General features: G+C 44.3%; 3 protein-coding genes across 6 annotated transcripts; 2 read left to right on the top strand and 1 right to left on the bottom strand.

The window, feature by feature from the left end:
• Positions 1–59: 59 nt before the first annotated feature.
• opa3 (outer mitochondrial membrane lipid metabolism regulator OPA3) lies at positions 60–6,163 on the bottom strand. Of its 2 annotated transcripts, XM_049725365.2 has the most exons (4): positions 6,085–6,163; positions 4,344–4,407; positions 1,437–1,614; positions 60–852 (listed from the first exon to the last, which is right to left on the bottom strand). In XM_049725365.2, the coding sequence occupies exons 3-4, from the start codon at positions 1,576–1,578 to the stop codon at positions 524–526; spliced, it is 471 nt and encodes a 156-aa protein (XP_049581322.1). In that variant the 5' UTR covers positions 1,579–1,614; positions 4,344–4,407; positions 6,085–6,163; the 3' UTR covers positions 60–523. The 2 variants fall into 2 exon arrangements, with proteins under 2 accessions (XP_049581322.1, XP_049581321.1); XM_049725364.2 differs by lacking the exons at positions 4,344–4,407; positions 6,085–6,163 and adding an exon at positions 1,899–2,034.
• Positions 1,993–11,286, top strand: ppp1r13l (protein phosphatase 1, regulatory subunit 13 like). Of its 2 annotated transcripts, none has more exons than XM_049725316.1 (13): positions 1,993–2,134; positions 6,239–6,301; positions 6,397–6,518; positions 6,580–7,072; positions 7,748–7,840; positions 7,917–8,005; positions 8,081–8,444; positions 8,551–8,972; positions 9,053–9,187; positions 9,298–9,431; positions 9,497–9,663; positions 10,033–10,226; positions 10,375–11,286. In XM_049725316.1, exons 2-13 carry the CDS (start codon positions 6,265–6,267, stop codon positions 10,408–10,410), a joined length of 2,286 nt encoding a protein of 761 aa, XP_049581273.1. In that variant the 5' UTR covers positions 1,993–2,134; positions 6,239–6,264; the 3' UTR covers positions 10,411–11,286. The 2 variants fall into 2 exon arrangements, with proteins under 2 accessions (XP_049581273.1, XP_049581274.1); XM_049725317.2 differs by lacking the exon at positions 1,993–2,134 and adding an exon at positions 4,586–4,732.
• Positions 11,287–14,004: 2,718 nt separating this feature from the next.
• tmem91 (transmembrane protein 91) lies at positions 14,005–23,349 on the top strand. Of its 2 annotated transcripts, none has more exons than XM_068651228.1 (5): positions 14,005–14,173; positions 16,929–16,980; positions 17,299–19,042; positions 20,454–20,600; positions 21,346–23,349. In XM_068651228.1, exons 3-5 carry the CDS (start codon positions 18,632–18,634, stop codon positions 21,499–21,501), a joined length of 714 nt encoding a protein of 237 aa, XP_068507329.1. In that variant the 5' UTR covers positions 14,005–14,173; positions 16,929–16,980; positions 17,299–18,631; the 3' UTR covers positions 21,502–23,349. The 2 variants fall into 2 exon arrangements, with proteins under 2 accessions (XP_068507329.1, XP_049581310.1); XM_049725353.2 differs by having other exon boundaries at positions 17,281–19,042.
• Positions 23,350–23,407: the final 58 nt, after the last annotated feature.

Here is a 23,407-nt window from a genome sequence, read left to right as displayed (position 1 = left end):
AAATGGGGTAAACATTGAGTTTTGTAGGAGAGTATGACATTAAAATAAGCGCCACTATGTTTTTAGAACAAATTCATTATTAATGGCATCATCGTCTTTATTTTACACCATTGTTCACCCCTTATGGCAGTTACACATAAATCAGCAAAGTGATTCACAGTGATATTGACTAAGTGCTCCCCCCCCTTTACACTCGAGGCATGTTAATTATTAACCGAGCCTCTAAGTTATTAAATATCCAAACAGATGCCATTATCAGATACTAACTTTTGAATTTGTTGATTCAATTCTCAAACCAATCATTTCACTTTGTAATGAGCATGCAATATCAACCACAAAAAATACACTATGAATGTCATAGCAATCCACTTATTTGCACACAGTTGCAATTCCAAAACACATCGCCCTGATGTTATGTCCACTTCTTCCTCCACGCAGGAGTAGCAGTGAAGTAGCAGCTTCAGGCTTTACATGTTGCAATCAAGTCTTATGTCCATACACGTACTACGTTTACGCCATTTCCTCACTTTTTGGTGGGCGCAGGAAAGGAGGCTAGCTGCCTGTTCACCTCTCTCAGCTGAGCGCTTAGCGTCTCTGTGGTGAACGTGAGCTCTGCTATTTGAGTCTGTAGGCTGTTGAGCGTCTCGTTGAGCTCTTCCTCCTTGTGACGCGAGTTGACCGCCTGCCTGGTGTACTCCAGCACCATGCACCCGCCACCCACGAGGAAGATCAACGTCTCGCCCAGCAGCTCGGCGCCAAGCTCCGCCGCTGCTTCCTCGTTCAGTGGCTTAATGCTGGCACCACGGAAACCCATGATGCGCATCTTGGTTCTCATCTCAATCCAGTGGTATACTGCAATGACAGTGATAAAATGACATATTTTATAAGGGGGTACAAGCACCTAAATAGTGGCTGGTATGATTCAGGTCTCTGAAATACTGAAAAATGTTTTGTTTTTATTTAGATTTTTCCCCAAAAGCCTATATTGGTGTGTAAATAAGAATGGACAGAGGCTAAATTGGCTTTTTTGTTTTTAACGTGCAAATGTACTATATTTACTCAGGAGCGACTTTATGGCTTCTATTTAATGGCATTTAGCTGGTAGCTGTTTCAAGTAACTACATCAATGTACATGGTAGCCGGACAATCACTAGCTAGGTGTCGTGATCAATTTAAATTAAATTGTATCGCTATTTTTTAATTTAATAACTACAAGTCGCCGTGTGATGCTACACTAGCTACATTCAATGACAATCAAGAACCGCCCAGTTCGCATGTTCTTGTCTACTATTGGTTAGTCACGTGTATTCACGACGTCTATTGGATATGAGGTTTTACCAGGAGCATTCTCATTGGCCATCGGCGAATGTATGTCCGTGCACGTCTGACACTTGCGTCTAGCGGTCACTAGACACCCTTAAAGATCGGTTACTCACGCTGAGCCGGCGGCATGCAGATGTAATTCTTAAAAAATTCGCTCCTCCGAGCCCCAGCTTTTATCCGGTTAGCGACGGGCTTGCTCAACTGCTTCACTCCGAGGTAGAGGAGCTTGGCGATTGGAAATGCGCCGACGACCATCTTGGGGCGGAAGTGCGTTCACGTTCAGGGGCGGGCCTAGGTGTGAAAAAGCGAATCACATGGTTAGCCAGGTCACCAATCAGAGGTCGCGCTGGCACGTCGGTGACGCTGTTCTGTCAAAAACACGCACGACAAAGACATTCATTCGATTACGTTGTTAGTCGATTACTATGTCAAGTTTTCAAACTTAAACCTTAACTTACTTAATAGTTTGGAAATTTGAAAAATGCATACATTTTATGAATAACATATATAAAAAAAAAAAACTAATGGCAAGAAAAAAAATCTGTCGCAAAAAATGAAGAGGCAGCATGTTATACCTGGCCAGCTGTGGTTCAAACACCTGGCTCGGGTTACTTGCGTTTATGGAGGGAGGAGGAGCAGGGGCGGACTTAGAGCTATGTGTGTGTGCACGCCTGGAGGAAATAACACACACTGTGACTGGGCAGCCGACTTCAGGAAGCTTAGAAAAAAAGTGTTCCAGGATCAGGACACGCAGATTTTCTCTCTCTCAGTCTCAAAGGGAGGAGGACAAGAGCTTTCCGTTTTCTTTGAGGTAAGCGACTTCTCATGTGCATTCCTGCAAGGAAAGTTACACCCACCCCCTCAAAAGTGACGTTACAGTCCGTTGGGTGGAATTCTCAGAGGCAAGGGTGGTTTTATTTTTTGTTCGGAACTAATGAACATCAGATGTAACTAATTTTGTAACCGTCTGGTTCGCATCCATTGAAATACCACAGCCTGTTCCTGTTCCTGCACGATTAATTACATGCGGGCATCAAAGCAACAACCCAGATTTGTCTGAGTTTCATTCAGATTCGAACCAATTTCATGTTCATTCATGTGACTTTATTGCCACAATTTAGGACTATTATAATGTAATAAGGACAATGAGATTTGTTATGATTGTAAATGTTGCATGAACAAATCCCTGAGGGTGCTTCAGAAAGTATTTGCGAAAACTTTATTGCTTGTTTGTGAAACAAAAAAAATTCAGACTCGGTCGGCCCTACTTGAGATATCAAAGTCAAAGTCAGCTTTATTTTCAATTTCTCCACATGCCAAAGACACACAAAGAAACCGAAATTGGACAAGGACAATGCGGATTAACACGTCTGCCTTATCATTTGGATGTTCAAGGTTCGAAATTCTTCTTTGCATGTTCTTTCTCTTGTGCTTACGTGACTTTTTTTTTTTTTCAAATTTGCTCTCGGATTTCAAAAACATTTTCGGTTAATAGAAGACTAAGTTGTCATAGTAACCCGTGACCCTAAAGTGCAAAAGAAAATGGATGAATGAAATAAACTAGTGAGAAGTCCCACACACGGCTACTTTTAATGCTGTGTTGGCGGAACACATCAGGACTTGTTCAGAACTCGAATCCTGAAGGATTTTTGGCCTGAAGCTTGACACGAAGGATAGACACACACTTGGGATGCGCAAAGCCAACTCGCGTCTGCAAGCAAATCCACCTGCTTGCAGAATGTCCGAGTGGCGCGTGACAAATGAAATGAATGAAAATGAAATTAATCCGTTCCAGCCTCCCACCAAAAAACAACAATATAATGTAATGCAATGTAATCTAGTTTTACCTGATAAAGCCATCAATGATTAAAATTTGCTCTAGTTTTTCAGAGAGGATAAAGAATATGTACGTGTGAGCGTAGTCATAGTGTTTGTTTATCTATGTGTTGCACAACTGTGTTCAAATATCCATTTCACCACATAAATGCTATTCGTTAGCCTATCTGTAGCATTATGTGTTAGCATCAAACTAGCAGTTAGCCAGATTGATTTAAACATTGCGCAATTTCATTTGTCTTGTGTTTAGTTTGACAGCAAGCTTCAACCGGCAGTGGACATAATCAAGTTGAAGTTTCTTTTTGAAGAACTTGCCAAACTGCTGCCTGTTGAGAAGTGACTCAAGTTGAAAGAGGCTTCTGAAAAATTCAGCACAATTCCCAATTGTACAACCTCGGGGGGGAGGAGGAGGTTTTACTGTAATAATGATTAAGCCTCTGCGTTTTTAGAGTGGTTTAAAAAACACGGTGGGAAAAGTAAAACTTGCAGCTGCAAATAGGCAACACATGGTCTGTACGGTTCACCCCAAAGCGTTTAATCACACTTGGGAAGGACACACAAAGCCCGTTGCCCCAAACCACCACTGCTCCTGTGCACCGACACTCGCTTTTTGGCAGTCGACCGAAAAAGAAAAAAAAAAAAAACGCCCATAATTGCTTGGAAGAGGAATATAAATTGGGGGGAACGACCTGCAAGTCTGTGTAATGGCCGTCTGCTTTGTTGTCTAGAAATGTTGAGAATGTGTTGCAGCACAGACAGATTCCTGAGTCACGTGCGGCAAACGTAGAAGAGAAGAAAATTTAAAAAGCTTTTAAACAAATTTCCAATTTGAATCATGCGTAAATGATTGTGGCGGCTAACGTGTACAAACTAATCTTTAATCAATACTCCGGGTCACGCTAACCCGACCAGTTAAATATTGAAATTATATTCAGCCCAGAATTGAAACACAATGTTAGCTTGAAAATAAATAAACAATATATACATATTTTTATATATTATTGTTAATCTTTTGATTTTTGATGACCAATTCAAAAAGGTGATTATAAATCACACACAGATTGAGAAACATTATTTTTATTGCCAGGCTTGTTTTCCTTGCCTTTGGTGAACAGAATGTGTGCTTGCTTGTTTGGTACGTTTTTTTTTTGGTTTTTTTTCATGAGGCAACGTCAAGCACCTACCTCTGTGGCTTGCAAGGCAGTGGAGAGTTGTTGTGAGGAACTAGGGCGTAACTCTTGTCATTGTCTGCAAATAGAAAAGACTGAGTGAGGCATTCTTGGTAGGTGACAGGTCGCAGATTTAGCTCAACACGATGGAATTGAAGATCTGCTGCGAGCTAGATTTGGCCTCTATTACACAATGAATACACAACCTTAGAAGATTTAATTAAGGTTCATGGGATTTTTTTTTTTTGGTAGTCCTGTGGTTGTTTTAGCTGCGGTCTCGTGGGATTTGGGCAAGTCTCACATGTCAGAAAGTCTTGCGGAAGTATGACAATCTGGCATTGCATCCCCTGCCAGCAGAATTCAGGTGGAAGGAAATTGTGGAAACACGGATAAGATCAAAAAAGGTGATCTAGGATCTCAGAGGAGGATTTGAATCACACGCAGCAGTGATTGTATCAGACACACCCCGGTATTCCGCTCAACTGACCGTGATTGTCTTGAACTGTTACACATAAAGTTTGTCGGTGAAAGGATCTTTGTTGCATGGTTAACGGTGGGAAGAGGAAGAGCGGCGTGATCCCTTTTGCACAACTGCTCTTGAGAAATGTCCAAAAGTGAATCAGCAGGTTAACAAAATGGGAATGGAGGACACTGCGACCGCATGGGTGGGGCTGTTAAGCAATCCGGGTATTAATCTCTGTCAACAAAATTATATATATATAATTTAGTCTATTTTTTTATAATATTTAATTTTATAATAATTATTCAATTAAAAAGGGAAACCATAGTTTCATATTGAACTGGAATATTAGTTAAAATACACTGGCGCTGTTTGATAGGGTTAGGGTTAGACGTCCGAATGACCTTTGGACAGAAAGCAAACAAGAACCCTCAGCGCCATGAGCAGTCCAATAAACATTGAGTGGTGGGTGACGGGACGGAGTGGGGGTGTCATGCCAGGAAGCGGAGGGGCCGGACTATGATGTGACCTGTGCGTGATCTGGCTTTGTGTTGCGCACTCTCTTGACAAAGATAAGATGTGTGTGTGGGAGGGGGAGGGATGACGTGGAAGGTCCTCCGTGGAATGCGACCGTTAGTCCCGCACGGCCGATCTTATGGATAGTGTGAACCTCTTCCGAGGTGCCTGGCTAATGTTGGTTCAAATTTGCCAGATGTCGCTCACAGTGCCACTCGTTTATCTACCGGGAAATATGCACCCGTGATTTATAATTGGCAACACTTGACAAAGTCAAAGTTTCGTGTTGAGGAAGTTTATGTTTGCAAAACACTTGACTTTACTTCTCATTAGATTTGATTCAGTACAGCTTATCTGCACATGGTGTGTGTATTCGTTTATTTATTCATATATATTTATGTATTCATCCATCCATCTATTTATTTATTCAATACATTTTATTGATATTTTATTTATTTAATTATCGTACGTTTATTTACCCATTAATTAATTTAATTATTTATCTTTTTATCTAGGGTGAGTGCATATCCATTTATTTAATATTTATTAGATTGATATTTAATTTAATAAATTCATATGTTTATCTATCAATTAATTTAGTTAGTTATTCAATTATTCAACCTTCTATCGTTTTATTTATTTACTTACATAAGTGGATGCATAATCATTGTCTGGGCACTTTTGGCATGTCTGCCTCACCTCGACACAAACAAAAAGGGTGTGGACGGTTGAGTTTTTGCATGTTTGCCCCTCGGGGAGGACGTAAACGGTTCAACATACCTGATAATTGAGCAAGGCTCCTCAATAGCGAGGTGGGACCACACCAAAGTAGAACAAAGACCATCCCGGCTTGAAAGGGTCCAACCGGAACTGTACACAAAATGAGTCAATACGTGGAAATAGAAAGATAAAAAACCAAATCCCATTTTTTCAGGAGTTGAACGTCGCTGCCTTACAGCCATGGCTTCTCAGAACATCTATGGCAGCAACCTACTGTGTGAGTCCCCCCCCCCCCATTTCTATTTAATCACCCTGTCAATCATCCTTTGAGCTCTGTGCTAATTGTCTGCTTTGCAATTTGGCGCTCTCCAGTCCAGACTATGAACGATGACCTGAGCGCATCGCTGGCTAGCGCGGACGAGCTTGACAAAGAGTTCAGCTCCATGATGAAGGCGGCCTCCTCTGGACCACCGGACACACAGCGCCGTGGACCGGTACGCTCAGATACACAGCGTTTGGAGCTTCAAGGGTGTAAACGTTTCTGTGTGTGCGCAGGTTCCTCAACAGCAGCACATCTCCTCATCATCCAGCACGTCCAACTCACTGAGGGGGTCGAGCAGCTGGAATAACATCAGCTCATTGTCACCGCCGTACACGCCCAGCCCATCAACCCTCCACCCGATGGACTCCGTGGTCACCATGATCAAAAGCGCGCCTACTTCCCCGGTGCCTTCAGTCACTTCGGTTTCCTCGCCCAAGATCAGTCGGGCCGCCTCGCCTCTGCCCCAGGGTGCTTTGAGCCCCAAGCATTCGCCCCAAAGCCAGAGGAGAAGCTACGACTGGAGTCCCCGCGGTTCGGTGAGCTACATCGAGAGGAGCTCGTCCCCCAATCGCACCGCCGCCTCTCACCGACCCCTGCCCTCGCCTAACCGGCTCAGCCCCTTCGACGGTCGCGGGTCGCCTCGGCCCGACCGGGGTCCCTCGCCTTTATCTTTTCATCATCCCGCCGCAGAAACGCTTCCTCGGGCTTTTACTTTCAGACCACCAGGTGAGGACCTTTTCATTTGACTGTCATGAAAAATAACGGACAAAACAATTAAATTTTTCCCCCTATAATTTTCATTGTAAAAATACCAAAATTAAAAATAATTAAAAAAAAAAAAATGTTAGGGGGAAAAAAACGTGGAAAAGACCTTCCCGCCTTTGAATCTGAATCAATAAAACAAACAGCAGCCTCTAGACGAGGAAATATATTAGTATCATTTAAATTCCTTTTTAGTCGAGTCTGCACTAAGTAAACGTACCGATTTGTGTTGGACGTGATGTAACAACGTGGCAAGAAGGGTTCGCATTGCTTAGGAGGGTGGAGCTGCTGCTGCTGCTCGATTGCTGAGTGAGTTTCTGCGGATCTGATGATTTTCACCATCTATTGGGAAACAAACACACACACGGAGTTGTAGAACAGGTTTGCTTACCCACCCTGTATTTGACAAATCCCAGCGGGCACACGATACAAATCCGCTCAAATCACAATACTTATAATTACAGCATGAGTACACAGCCATTTAAAAAAAGTCCCATTGAGAAATCGACATTTTGAGTTTTTTGGGGTCATTTCTGCCGTGCTGTTCAGAACCAAATCAGTTTTCCTAAGGGATATGAAATTTGCTAGGCACACACAAAAAAAAAAAACCTCTCAATCCTGTTATGTGGTTTCTCCCAGATGAGGGCGTGCAGAAGCAAAAGAGTCCCGGGAAGTGGAACGAGACGGATCTAGACATGTCCTTCGATAGCAAGCCTCACCACACTTATGACAGTTAGTCAGTCCTTGTGCGCCGAGTGGGACAAACGAGTAGAAAATGTCATCCAATGAGCCTTTTGTCTCCTTCCAGAAAGCGATTGGATCAGAGCCACCGTGCCCAACAGTAACTGGAGAGAGTCCAACCTAGATGGCCCTTCACCGGCCCCCAGCCCCAAAAAGGTGTGAAGGAAAAGTCCTACTTGTGGGGACAACCAATTTTCTGAGACCAAAACAAATGACTGTTTTCCTTTTTAGAACCCTCGCGCTCCGCCTGTCCAGTTCTCTCACAGCTCCCTGCCAAGGAACACTCGGGTGTCAGTCCTCCCGGACGTGCCGTCGTCGCCCCAATCCCATCAGTACCACCAGCAACCCATTTCCCGGATTTCCATTCCGCCCGCTTCCGTCCAATCTCGCCAACGCAGGCCCATCCCGCTCTCCGTCATCATGCGTCTCCAGAACCCCCAGTGGGGCGCCACGTCCGCCAGAATGACTCCAGGGGGCCACCATGGAGACCAGTGGGAGGCTCCTTACCAGACTGGCGGATCCAGAAATTTCTTCTTCAACCAGGCCGCCATGCAGCCGCCGCCTGAACTCAGACAACCGGCCATTTACAGCGACGGTAAAAAAAAAATCTTCATCTTCAAACATTTGCCTCCCGTCAAGGTTCCCCGGACCAAGAGTCTTCATTCACACAATGAGCAAGTTGTCTCATTCCTTCTTGGCAGCACTGAACCCGGGTGACATCGACGCTGAGCTGTCCAGACTGGACTTAGTTCACCACGTACCCATGATCCACGAGGGCCCTCCCCGGCCCCTCAGTCCTACCCGGCTCCAGCCCGTGGTGGCCCCCGAGGCCCAGAGCCAGGAAATTCCCGACATAGAGGAGCTGCTTCGCATCCGCTCGGAGATCCCTCGACCTCTGAAGAGGCGCGGCTCGGTGGAACCGTCGCAGCCCCTGAAGAAGGCGTCGCAGTACGAACCCAACCAGTACAAGAAGCTCATCAACAAACTCTTCCAGCGTAAGGAGCGGCGGAACAAGGGCGAGGAAGGCGGCAGTGAGAGCAGCAGCTCCTCCGAGGGGGAGGACAACAGCGCTGCGCTTCCTCCGCCGCGACCGCCCCAGGCCAACACCCTCCAAGATTGCAGAGTACGAAAACAGAAACCTTCCGGACCTTTCCTACTGTATATGCATTTGAATCCCAGCTCAAGCCGTGTTTGTCCCTTCAGAACTACCATTCTATCCTGAGGGCCAGCCGGGAGCGCAAAAGTTCCGGAAGACGAGCCCGCCTGAGCCCGCTGGTGCTGGCGCTGGACGGTGCGCTGGTGGGAGAGCTGGAAACAGTGCAGCGGGCCGTACAAGAGGTGCTAATGCTAATGCTAATTTTACCAGTCATTGGAAGGGAAGTTGTGTATTTTATGTTAGACTAAAGTCTTTTATTAAGACTAAGTGGGAGCTTTCTGCGTCCCCGCAGATGCCGGACCCGAGCCAGTCTAACGACGAGGGTATCACGGCGCTCCACAACGCCATCTGCGGCGGCCATTACAATGTGGTGGATTTCCTGGTTCGCATCGGCGCCAATGTCAGCGCGCCGGACAGCCACGGATGGTAAATGTCTACATGGGGGCATATCGTTAAAACGTCAGAGCGCTTTGACGTTTTGTGTGCGGCAGGACTCCGCTGCACTGCGCGGCGTCGTGCAACGACCGGCCGCTGTGCGAGTTCCTGGTGAGGAACGGCGCGGCTGTCATGGCCATGACGGAGAGCGACGGCGCCACGGCCGCACAGAAGTGCGACCCGTACGCCGTCGGCTTTGAGGAGTGCGAGAGCTTCCTGAGAGGTGAGGCACGCGCATTCAAATAGAGACTGTTTTTACATTCATGTCTTTGATTTTGCCATGATTAATTTGCCATGATTAATTTCAAACTTTTTCTTTTATTTTTGTTTGGGTCTTTGATGTCGCCATAATTCATTTCATTCAGATTTTCTTTTGTTATTCTGAGGCTACAATGCGGACGTTGAACTCCACGTTTGTCGTGTCGTTGATGTCTTTGATGTAATTAATTTCACTCTGTTTTTCTTTTATTTTGAGGCTACAATGCGGACGTTGAACTCGTCTTTTGTGTCTTTGATGTCCCTACTGACTTTACGTTTGTGTTTTTGATGTTCCTGTCTGACTTCACGTTTGTGTCTATGATGCTTTTGTCAGGCGTGGAGGAGGCGATGGGCACGGAGAACAGCGGAGTGCTGTACGCCTTGTGGAGTTACCCGGCGCAGGCCTCGGACGAGCTCACCTTCCGAGAGGGGGACATGGTCACCATCCTGCAGAAGGTTGACGGCTCCGACTGGTGGTGGGCCTCGCTGTGTGGCCGCGAGGGCTTCGTACCCAGCAACTACTTTGGGGTAAGACTACAATTTTCTGTCCCGTATGTTACCCCTTAGAGGTAACAACTACTGGCCTGGTATGAATATGCCAAGGCTTTGATTTAGTTTTTTGGGATGGTCCCTGTGAACAAGGAACTTATTTATTCTTGTGTGTTTATTCCCTCAGCTTTTCCCCAAGGTTCGACCAAAGTCTCTCTCTTAGCTGGGAAAAATGCACTTGGGTCAAGCGGCGCACAATGTATTGTGTGTTTCACGGATTTGCTCAAAGACAGTTGAAGGACGAGTCTCAGTATTCTTTTTTTCACTTTAGTTTCTTTTTAACCCAACATACCCGCTCACCACCACATAATGTTGGATAGCTTTCAGGTTGGCAAACAAGGAAGTGGTCCGCATATATATTTTTTTTACAGCTTCTCTAATATTCTGTGAATTTCAATATCCATCAGTTCTCAATATGTTTTTGTCTAATATTTTATACTCCAACTTTAAGCCTGGTTATCTGACTGGAAAGGAACTAAAAAAAAAAAAAAAAGAATGAGTCTTCTAGTAGTATGAAATATGTGTGTTTTTTGGAGATGGTTGCGTGTATTATGATTGTATTATTTTACAGACTATATACATATATGTTGTTTAATGACTGTGCAATGCCCAATGCTGACCACAAGGCGGCGTATATAATCAAGTAGTATTAATACTGTGCTCCTCTGTAATGTGATCAAATCAACCTTTCTTTCCTTTTTCTTCATTTTGACTTTTTATGCTTGATTTTGTGTGTGTGTGTGTGTGTGTGTGTGTGTATGTGTGTGGGTGGGGGGGGGGAGCGGAGCTGAAGCCTTTTCCAGCCGACCTTGGTCAAAAAGTACACCGAGGGTATAAATAACAGCGGTCTGGCTCTGTTCCTTTTTGGACCGAGAGCAGGGTATTTAAAGTTAAATACAACCAAATGGCACTTTGGATTAAAATTTTTTTTAGACATTGTAACATCACACACATGACCGTTTACTGTCTTTGCGGTTGTCCCCATTGTTATAACGAAAGTGCTTTGTTACATTTCCAAATAAAGTTGTATTGTGTTGTACTTTTTTTTTTTTGCACACGTGTACCAACCAAAGAGCCTGTGAAGGCCACCCGAAGGGGAGGGGAGACTATGTAACAAGACAAGATGGCAGAGTTAGTCCACCCTGATGGACTTGTCATCCCGAAGGCCAGAATGATTTATTCAAGTAACGAGAGCAGCCGCGGCGAGCCGGGATTAACTGTGGAGGAACGGAGGGCGAAAAAGTACTTGTCTATTATTCAGCACGTCACCGAATGCACGGCGGAGGACGAGAACGTATCCGATCTCAATGTCCTCACAAACGTGCTTCCTCCACGGGGAAATTTGGACAGCAAGCTATTCTTCACAAGTTCCAATTTCATTGTTTCTCCTGTCACGAGCGTAAATAGAGGAGCGTAGCCTCTTTGACTTGCTAACAGTCGGAGCAACACTCCCTGATAATCTGCCTCCATTAACCACCCCAACCCTCCACAGGGAGGATATTAATCACTTTAATTGCCCGAAAGCCTGAAAGCAGAATCCCCCCCACTACCGCTTGTGCCTCCATCTTGAATTGTTGGCTCTCGTCTTCCGTGACAGTGACTCAAGTCCATCCTCACGGAAAAGACTTTTAATCCCCTTAAACGACGACTCGGGCTTTCATTATTTCGTTATTTGCTTCTGATTCGTTGCCGCCATCACAATCCACGATTAGCGGCCATCTTGGCCCGTTTCCTCGCAAATGACCGTAACGACGAGCCGTATCGGTTCATAGCGAGGTCGACAAATTCATGGCGTGGAAATAAAAAAAAAATCGAAATAGAGATTTTGCGAAACAGGGAAAGGGTGCTTTTTTTTTGTCACGAGCATCGTGTTTTGAAGATTCTCATCTGTGCTACAGCATGTATCCAATTTTACCTCACGCAGGAAGAGCAATTCCCCAAACGTGTTTCTTTTGCTCGGGGCTGCTTGAGAACAACAAAAAAGCAGGTTGCAACGAAATCTAATGGGAGCGTAAAGATTGACGAGCTGTGTTTTGGAGCTGTGGAGAAGAATTGGATTAGTTGTGTTCTCCCTAATGAGCTACTTATCACCTCCGGCTGTCAACACCCTGCCCCCCAAGCGAGGTATTGTCCCCCCCGATTGAGAAACTCGATGTTTGCTGAGGTGGTCTTTCAGGCGCTTCTGGGGGGAAGAGAACATAAGCTTTCGATTTATTTTCTATGTACAGAGCTGGGTCACACTTCTTATGGAGCTAGAAGTAAAAAAAATGTTTTTGGTGTTTAGTTGGCTTGCATTGCCAGCTTGGGTAAAGTTGATAGTTGCCTAACTGCAAGATGGTCGGGACCTTTTGGCCCCAATTTCCCGTTAGCTGATTATTGGCTTGGAGGGAATGAGTGATGGCGAAGGAGGTGAGAGGCTCATAGCGCTGTGATGGGAAAATGTCCATTTTACTTTTTTTATTTTACTTAAAAGTGTTGAATCAGCATTTCTAGTTTTAGCAGTCTATATCTTTTGGGAACAAGTAAAAAAATAAAACTTTTTTATTTTACTTAAGAGTTGAATCAGCATTTCTATTTTAAGCAGAGTCTATATTTTTTGGGAATATGTAAAAAAAAAAAGAGAGCCAAGAGAATTGATCCCTCAGTGCTTTGAGCCTCGTCCCCGTGATGGATTCTGAAGACAAATACCCTTTCAGACAGACGGCTTTGCGGCCGCTCAAACAAATAACAGAAAAAAAAAAAAAGGATTTTGAGGTGTGTACGTGTGTGTGAGTTTGTGCGTGTCCGCCTCATTAAATAGTCAACATAAGCTAGCGGCAGCCAGGCCATTGATTGGTTGACTGCAGCGTTTTATCCACATGCATGCTGATGCCTTCTTGAGTGTGACTCAGGAGGGCCAAAGTGGGTCAGAGAAATGGTGAAGTGGGCATGGAAGAAAGAAGAAAACACCACACACACACACACACACACACACATGAACCCATGATGCATAACAAACAAGCACCAAGCACCTCCCCCTGCATCTTTTGTTCTCCCACCTCTTTATGTTGATTGCTCACGCCTGCTGAGCAGATTTGCACGTTATCATTTTTAAATGCAGTGCAGGGAAGTTGTCAATTATCCGTATCGTTTTGTGCTCAATCGCCAGCCCTGAAAATTCGGTTTGTGATTTCCAAATTTGAATCCTTTTTTTTTTTTTTTTTTTAACACTATCAGACAAATGGATGGATGGACAGATAGAATCTAAAATTGGTTAGTAACAAATGATGGACAGATAGAGAGCGAGAATGGTTTGATGCTGGAGAGCGAGAGATGAAACTTACACACACGTTTAAAACAACACAGCCTGAATAAAAAAAAAAAAAAAAAAAGAAAAAATATCTATTCTCAACACCCACGTACGCACACACACTTGCTAACCTTAAAGCCCTCCCTTGCCTCCCCTCTGCAATTCTGGTCTTAACCCCAATCCTAATTCCAACCCAAAATCAAGCCTTGACCTTTGTAATCCTCTTAAATGAGTAAGAAAAGGCAAAATGTCCTCACTTAGCATGCTCCGTTGCAATCCCCCCCCCCCCTTTGCAGTAATTGAAACACACGCGTTTAAAGAACGAGGTTTTAGGACGCAAGAGCTGCAAAGCGCAAGGGGGTGGGGGGGAGGCGATAATGAGCGAGAGGCTCACAGAGAAGTTGGGGAGTCACGAGAGTGGAACGCCATGCTCCCTCCACTGAGGAGGAGCCAGGAGGAGGATGGGAGAGGAGACGACACGCGGGAGGGGAGGGGGGGAGGCAGTCCGATGCAGCACTGACGTCTTACCGTGCGCGCCAGCGCCGATGCAAAACAATGCGGGACGAGCGGACGATTGTCTCCTTCCCCGTCGGACGATTCATCCAGACAGCAGAGAAGCCGACGTGCCAACCTGAAGGTGAGGCGACAATACGACGAGATTATTCATTCGTCGCATGCGGATTCACGAGCCATTTGAATTGGCTTTGTGTGCTCCTCCTTTTTTACGGCAGCCAGTTATTATTCTATTTTTATACATTCATTTTATATTGTATTTATCCCCGAGTGTCATGCATGCCATTTTTTTTCAGTATTGAAGAAATATGTGGAAAATGAAATTTAAGATGTAAGATGACAGTATTAGATTTTAGTATTTGTAATATTGTTGTATAGGGCATAAAATTGTAATACGTGTACATGCATATATTGATTAAGAATACACACAAGGGATATAATACAATCTTAAAATCAAACCGGTCCAAGAATTTGGGTTATTTTGATTGAATTTTGGGTTGTTTTGCAAAAAAAAAAATCTAATTTGTGCAAAATAAATAGGTCGATCTATTTTCAACCCATCCTTTTAATAATGATATAGTGTATTATTTATAGTACTACACAAATACATATGTATGTTACATATGACATTAGATATCATGACGATCATATAAATATGAGTATAAATAAAAATGTTGACTTCAAAATGAAATGCCTTGATTTTAAAATGAGAAAGATGCAATAATTTGTCTTCTCATTTGACCAAACTTGAGAAAGTTGGTGTCACATGCGTGACAGAACATGCCACACACGGCAAATTGTGTGCGATGATGATATTGCAAACGCAAGCTCAAGATTGCCACGAGCTGAGTTCACGTACACACCAAAATAAGGCTACTTTGTTTTGTACCTGTGTGCTTGGCTCGCCTGAAACATGACACACACACTTTTTTTTTTTTTGGGTGTTTTGGAAGACGTGCACCAAGTGACATCAGCCTCCCAATTAAAACGTTCGGAAGCAGAAGACATGATGAATGCAAACTGGGTTGGAAAACAGCTGCAGGAGGCAGTCACACATCATTGGCTCATTTGTATATACACACACACACACACACATACACACGCAGGCGTGCACAAACGACAGCAACGCAGCATTGTGCTCCACACAGAACACTATGTCCAAAACACTTCATTGCACAAGGCAGCATTTTTAGATTTTTGGTGTGTGTGTGTGTCTAATCATGGTTTTCAAACTTGAACTTTTTTACGCTACCGCAAAAAAACACAAATAAGGTCGCCAATTCGCAGCAGAACAACAAACATTACAAATCAAAAATCAGGGCAGGATATTTAATATTATGATGATAAAGTATATGAAAATTAACCCTGCACTCGGATACAGTATGGGAAGGGCGGAGTGTAAGTTAAATATAACTGAACTGTACTTAAAAATGTACTAAATTTAAAAAAAAAAAAGGCCATTAATTATATCCCGCTTTTATTTTAGTCAGGCTAAGAAGTGTGCGCCTTACAAAATTAGATGGAGGGAGCGCATACTTATTAATCTTCGTTAATCACGTATCCTAATTTGACCTCAGTGTGACACAAATAGGATTGGCCACAGCAATTTGTTTTCGGCAGTTTTACTAAGAGTGTCATCATAGAGTGGCAAATAAATAGCCCGCCCTTCACTTCTCATCCAGCCGGCTCGCTGCGTTTCCATAGGAACAGGAGCTTACTTTGCAAACGGCAAGAAAGCTGTGTCATTTTTTTTTCCTCCTTTTTTTTTTTTTAAAGTCATCGAGCTGCATCTTTATCACAGAGATGGAATCAATGAGCTTCGTGTAAGCCCCAGCTTGGGTCCGAGCGGCCCAGGAGGTGGGTGGGGGGGTTACGCATACATGTGTTTTCATTAGCGAGTGTGATTTCCCGCATCCCGTCCCTGGCCGCTCGTTTGTGCTGGAGCAAATTACGGGACCGCCGGCACTTTGCATCGTGCGTGTGCTGAAACGCATCGAGTGAGACTGCGGAGTGGCTGAAAATCAGAGCGAGTCAGCAGTAGCAGCAGTTGAGCTTCCTTTTTGCTATTGTACCTCAGCTTCGCCATTGTTAGCATACACGGCTTCCCTTAGGAAATAATGCAAATAATTATCATCTTTTGGCCCTCATAAAAGCTTTATTAGCTTTATTTGGAGTCTCAAAGTGGAGCGTTGTAGCTTGGGATTGTGCAGGTACTTCAAAGTCTTTTTTTTTTTCTATGGGATTTATGAGAAATTTCTCCCTGGGCCCCAAAAAATTCGAGATCCACAGAATCAAGTGGTATCAAAACCGTCCACTGCGAGATGACAAGAGCGATATCGATATACTGTATCGTTCCGGCTTGGTTGTTAAAACGCGCATTGTCCTCATTAAATAAAAGCACGGAGGTGAGAGTCGCGAGAGACTGCTCTTGTTACTCGCCGCTTGTGATTTGTGGCCGCGTCCTTGTCGCCGTTTTATTAGCGTTGCAGAATACGAGGAAGTGGATGGGGAGGGGGGGGGGCGTAATAAGCTGAGTGCATCGGGACTGGAATGAAGATGCAGTAGTTGGGAGAACAGGAAGTGTGGATCCAACGAGCGCAAGTCGAGTAGGAGAAGAGTGAAAGGTGACTGATGATGCAATCACACCTTCTTCTTCTCCCTCCCGAGTGCAATGAAATGCTCCATTCATGTGCTACTGATTGACTTCATATTTTTTTTTGTATCGCATTACATCACCTGCGCCGCAAGTTAGACCCGCTTTTGTCTAATCTAAAACGTGTCATAGTTGGAATCTATCAGTAAAATGTATTTTAAAGTTGCTCTGGCTTGTGCTGACATTTTCAAATATTGTTTTTATACATCTCTGTGTGTCCCCGCAGAGCCCTTCCTGATTTTATTTGAGGACGCCTGGAAGACATCAAGCTGAACTAAGTAAGTGTTACAGTCTATTGATCCGAAAACTAACTTTCTAAATTCGGAGCGAGTGCTGTGTTACCCAAAGGTCTGCTTTATATAAAGTTGATGTGGAACGCATCTGCTCTGCTCCAGAATTTAATTTCAAGTTCCTCTGGGATTTTTTTATACTTCACATAGACTGAGTTTAAAAAGGAAATGATAGTTCCACAGGCTCACTATTGACGCGCATCGATCCGGCGTATTCCTGCAGGACGATGGTTTGTAGATCAAGCGAACGTTCAATGCTGAAATGTCTTTGTTGCTTCTCTTTAATAGAGCTCCTCTTCCTTGTAGCAGCCCAGATAAAGAGCCTGGCACTCCTCATTTGTCCCGACTTAAAGCTTGTGAAGTTGGATGGACCACATTAAAAATACACGTCCCGGAGGAGTTGGGGCCAGCGGCAGAGGCGGCGTGCCGTAAATCAACACGGAGGTTGTTTGATTTCTTCGTCGTGACGCCATGCAGCGATGGACGCTGTATGCCGGCGGATGGTTTGAACCGCCGGCGTAGGCGCTAGGATTCTATTTCTGGAGTCTCACTGCTTTTACAGATTAACTGCCCTCCAATATGGCCCCAATCCGCCCACGGCGCCACGAGTTTGAGTGACGCTCGGGCATAATCAACACTCACTGCAGCTCAATTCCCATTTCTTTGTCCGCATTCAACCTGTATCTGATTTTTCAAAGACAATCTGAGCGGCTCAATTGCTAGTTGTCAAATCCATCCGAGGCCATTTTCATACCCAGATTGGATACGAGACAGACGACCGACCTGCACCTTGAAAAGTCCCAAAGCTACTTTGTTCATTGACGATCATTCCTAAAACTTTTTTTTTTTTAATAACTTTGGTTCAAACTCTTTAGTTGATCTATAAATCCCGCATCCTGATTTGGTCACCGTTCAATCATATGCCACCTGGAAATCACAACAGCTTCTGAGTCTTTGTGGTCATTCCACACCAGAACCTTTTTTGCAATCTGCAAAGAAAAGATAATCCTGATAATCCTTCACCCTGCATTGGTCACCAGTCAGACACTAAGACAAAGGCAACAAAATTGAGCATCTACATCGGAGCAGTTCGCAATCTCATCCCTTAGTTGAGACTATTTCTCAAAATTAACACCTGGGACTGGTCGCCAGTCACTGACAAAACTGCACTTTGAAATCATCTTTATCTGTTATTCCCGACAAGAACTTTTCCTCGTAAATCCCAAACGATCAAAGGCCAAGACAGAAAGACAGCAAAGGTCAACTGGTAGTTAACTGCGTGAACCGCGGGACTCGCAGTGACCTGGGATTAAGTGCCACATCATAACGTCCGAACGGATTGTTCCGGGATTTCCTGAAAGGGTTCTTCATTGGATGTCCATCATCAGAAAGGAAGACCTGAAGATCCGAGGTTTTGGAATTCCTAACCTGCAGGGGACGACGGATACAACGCGTGTTGTCGTCCTCTTCGCCTGAGCTTTCACCGAGAGAAATCATAGAATTGGATTAAAGATGGATTATCGCTGAAACACTAGCAGCCGGCAAAGCGTCTAATCCCATTGTGCACTCATCGGGGGGGGGGAGCCAGTCCGATTCCGTAGATTACAGTTTGGGGCGTGGATGCCCGTCAAAGCCAGCGATGGAGAATCGCGATGAGCTGGAGCACCCTCTGTTGGGGGAAAGTCCGCATCTGCCGTCGGGACCGGCTCCCGGGGGGGTCTTCAAGGGAATGCTGGTCAAGTGCGAGGAGGACATGGCCTACCCTCCTATGGCATGGAGGGGCTACTGCGGACACCCGCCAGATGTTCAGCAACCGCATCAGCTTCTGGACCCGTGTTCCTTGCCCCGCACGTTCGAGTCCTTCTACCCGGCTGCGCCCATCTGGAGCCACGCCGACTCGCTTCTCAGCAAGGACTACCTGGAGACCACCTTTGTGGACATCGGGCCCGGATCCACGTTGGAGCGCAAGCTTTTGGCCGAAGCGCACGGTGACTTCCACAGCGCCACCTACAGCATGGACGACGAAGACGACCTGCTGCCCGACTCGGACGTAAGTCGGCGTCCCGCCTGATTCCTCCTTAATATTTGACATTATATTTTATGTTTAGTGTTAGTAAATTGTGAGTTTGAGACATGACGCAATATTTAATGACATCATTTAGCGGTGTGACACATCCTCTGCTGCTGCTGCTGTTGCTCTGAGAAGGATAACTGCATTATAAGCACAAGCGTCTGTATTTATTAATAGAAGCGTGCCAGCAAAAGTATTTTGGGGACAGCGACGAAGCAAAGCTGTCAAGGAGTCACGTTGCGCAGGTAACGATTGTGGCATGACGGCTCCCCTTTCAACGGTGCTCACAAGGAACATAAATACGAAATTGGAAAAGTTGAATCCGACAATAGGCGATTTTACATTTGTTTGGATGTGCACGGCCCTAAACACTTTTATCAAAAGAGTTTTTTGCTCCGCAAGGACAGACAAAAAGCTCATTTGGGATTCTGGCGGCAGTCCAGTCATGCAAAAAGTGCCGTCTTGCGGGAAGGAAACCTCGCAGTGACCTCAAAGGCAACACGGCATCTTCTTCTCCTTGGTTGCACTTTGCCAAGCCCAAAACGTTTTGCAAAAGAAAATGGCCCATGTTGATACATTAAAGCAGACAGGAACAAGCCAAGCATAAAATCACATTATTTATCCTGAAGTTCAAACATTAGCACGATTGTCTTTGTAAAGATGCAATTTTCTATACGGCTACTGACTCTTGATGACGCGTATCGAAAAGCGGGCACAATTTCCGAATTTTCTTGTTGATCACAGGTTATTTGTCCATCATTGTTTTTCTAAAAGCTAAAGCAGAGCTAAAATGGCCAAAGATGTAAAAAAAAAAAAATTTGTGGTGCGGGGCTGCCTATTATTAGCCGCAGCTGCATCATTTGCACACACGCATTCATGCGATAAAGCGAGACATACAGGAAGTCAGACTGAATAAACCCTCGTTCGCCAACGACGCGTGAGTCACGAGCGACCCGTCCGTGCTAACCTCAATCGGTCACATGACCTCATTTAGTCGCATGGCATCAGTAAAGTTCCGATGCTGCCAGACAAACGAAGAAAAGGCATCTATAAAATAAATTGTCTATATTGATCATGTGTATTGCCATTTTATACTCATACCATGTGTGATGTCATCACCCCTTAAAAAAATTGAACATCATCAATTTTGTGTGATTTTAAAGACAAAATATTTGGTTGACATCCTAAAGTCCACTTAGAGGGTTCAGTGTTGACGTATGTTTATTTATTTTATTAACATTTTATTTATTATTTATTGATATATTTTTAAGTTTTATTATATTTATATAATTTTTTTTAGTGGTTAAGCAACAGAAGGTCCTTGACCAGCATGTTAAAAAAAAAAAAAAAAAATTCTGACCTCTCGCCTGTGTCCACTGGTCCCCCTCAGGACTCGTCCATGGAAGACTTCAGCGATAGCGACAGCGAGAGCAACTTCCCCCTGATGATCCCTCAGGACTACCTGGGCCTCGCCTTCTTCTCCATGCTCTGCTGCTTCTGGCCCCTGGGCATCGCCGCCTTCTACCTCTCGCAGAAGGTGAACACACATACACACACATACACACATTAGTTCCAAGCTGACGAGATGCAACCTGGCACTTGAGTTGGCAGCAATGGACTAACAACAGCCTCACTGTTTTAAGTGCAACTCAAGTGCGGGGATTACTTAGATTTGCGGGATTAAGTTAACCACAAAGGATCAAAACACACACAGACTGCGAGCACAATTTTAAAATGTAAAACAAATGTGCTGGGAATAAAAAGGGATTTTTTTTTTTTTTAAATCTAATTTGTTTCAGTGTCTAAAGCAGTGGTTCTCAAACTGTGGTCTCGGGGAGTCAGTGAGTCATATCTTGATTCTTAGCAACGCAATCAATTATGTAATGCATATAAACCTCTGTCAGGACTGTGACGTAGCCTCATAAATTGGAAAGTGGCGAGTGGATCTAGAACATCTAGAAGATAAAACGGGGGGGGGGGACAACATCAGCCGTGTAAACATCCCATTAACGCTTCTGTAAAGCAAAGTAGCAAAGGCCGTCCTACGGAATCAATGGCCTTCATTAAGGTTTAATTAGAGTCATAATAAGAAGCCTCAAGGTGACAGAGAGCCAATAGTGTCACGTGGAGGTAGAAAAGGGAGGCGAGGAGGTTGGGAGGGTGCGTGAGCAGTCAGAGTCGAAGACAGGCATGCGGCAAAACGGCCTCGTTGGAGCAGTTCTTTATATTTAAAAAAAAAAAAAAAAAAGCCATTGGTGACTCAAATGTTTGTGTCCTTTCAGACCAACAAGGCTTCGGCCGAGGGCGACCTCCAGGGGGCCAACGCGGCGTCCCGCCAGGCCCTGTGGCTTTCCGTGCTCTCCATCGTGTTCGGGATCGTGACCTACATCTGCGCCATCGCCGCCCTCATTTCCTACCTGTCTGCTAAGCCGCCATAAAAAAAAAAAAAAGCTGTGAATGCTTCGCTGAAGCTAACAAAAAAATGGACCTTGTGCACATGCCTCCGACAGATACTTGTAAAATAATCACATTATAGCACATCAGCCTTTCTACCCTCCACCATAATCAATTGGCCTTTCGCTAAGACCCGCCCCTCCTTAACAAAGATTTTCTTAGAAATCTTGAAAAATATTTGATCTTTTCCAGACCCCAATCATGAAGATAACAAAAACCGCTTAAGAAGAAAAAAATTCATTCTGAAGTATCATACTAAGCAGCAAGATTTTCCCGTATAGCGAACACATCGCTAATCTTATTAGCTTTGCGGCTCGCCCTTTATTTCTATTAGAAATGTGATTGGCCAGTCTACGTATAGGGGGCGTGGCTTAGCGCATGATCAATTGCAAGCTATTCTTTTATGTATTCTTAGTGGAAATGCGCTTGATTTACAACCCGCAGCTCCCCGCCGCCCTCTGGACTCTCATTAGCTGTACCAAAGTTAGAAGAGAACCACTGTAGATATCATCCTCACGGTAAAAACAAGGGCGTGTAAGAAAACTTTAAAGACGCGGGTGCAGAGAAGTGAATCCTGGAGGACCTCGCCGTGGGCTGGTGAAGTTCTAAAATACGCCACAACTCGAAAATGAAAACCTAAGCGATGAGAAGAATATGGAGCCCCTACAATGACATAGGATACAACATCTATATGGTGGCCAATATTTCTTTTTTTTCCCATGGGGCTCCAGGAGGCTTTTAAAAGAATAACAATGCAATTCAGGAAAAAAAAAAATATTGCCATGTTTGCTGAGTAGTCGTCTTCTGATAGCCCGTGTCCCACATTTACAAGCTAGCATCTTGTGCGCTTGAGTTAGCATCTCATGTACACTGAAAAACCGCCTAGTTGCATGTCGGCAAAATCAATCACAAACAAGACATACAGGATATAATATGCATTTGGCATTTGTCTACAATGTCTGTCTTTGAGTTTGTCTCAACATTGATTACACAGGTAAAGAAATTCACACACAATCGATATAAAAATCTAATCATTGGCAATACCACGCCTTGGTCAACGGCAAAGTCAGCTAGGTCGGATTTGGTCATTTTGCAAGACCTTATTGAAACAGGCTTTTACCTCAGGTTGTATCCGACGCTACCCTACAGGCACAAGTCATGGTCTCGTGCAGCCGAGTTACAATCATGCATTTTATCATATTGCACTCTCACACAAGATGCTAACTCGTGTGCTCAGGTTCAAAAAGATCATCACCCTTAAGATCAGGACCTACTGTGTTGAATTTTTATTGTGCAGTGAGAGAGAAGTTAGGAGGACCATGAGAGATGGACGCAAGTGCCAAAAAAAAAATGCGAGTTAGTATGTACTCTATGTTTAAGTCAATTAAGGTCGCAAAAAAAAAAAAAAGAGTGCTCAACTATTTCTTTGGAAATTTCCAGAGAGACAAAAAGATGTCCAGCATGAGTCCCTCACCTGACTTGGCTTGAGCTTCAGTGTGCCATTACCGTAAGCCAATGACTATTTTAAGGGAAAAGTCCACATTTTCTATGTAGATGTAGCTTTTCTATCGTAGGGTGCACCGATGATGATCAAACGTAATAACAATAACTGTGCGTGAACAATAAACAGATGACCCGTGATACCTCGTCAGCTTCCAACATCACGACAATCCTCCTCCGCCGTCTTCTGAGCCCAAAAGACTCCGCGTGGACCGCTCACTCCTTCTCACACGACATGTGGACTTGGGCTCACATTCTTCTGTTTAATGTAAATAAAGTGGGAAGGAAAAACAGTGAATCCCAATAAATAAAACTGCACTTCTTTGAAAATTCTTTGGCTTATTTATATGTTTTATTGCCTCAAATAGTGCTACAATTGTCAAATTGAAT

The sequence above is a fragment of the Syngnathus scovelli genome, chromosome 7 (genome assembly GCF_024217435.2).
Source record: "Syngnathus scovelli strain Florida chromosome 7, RoL_Ssco_1.2, whole genome shotgun sequence".
Lineage (NCBI taxonomy): Eukaryota > Metazoa > Chordata > Actinopteri > Syngnathiformes > Syngnathidae > Syngnathus > Syngnathus scovelli.
The sequence above is the reverse complement of the archived record's forward strand: the minus strand, read 5'-3'. Positions and strand labels throughout refer to the sequence as shown.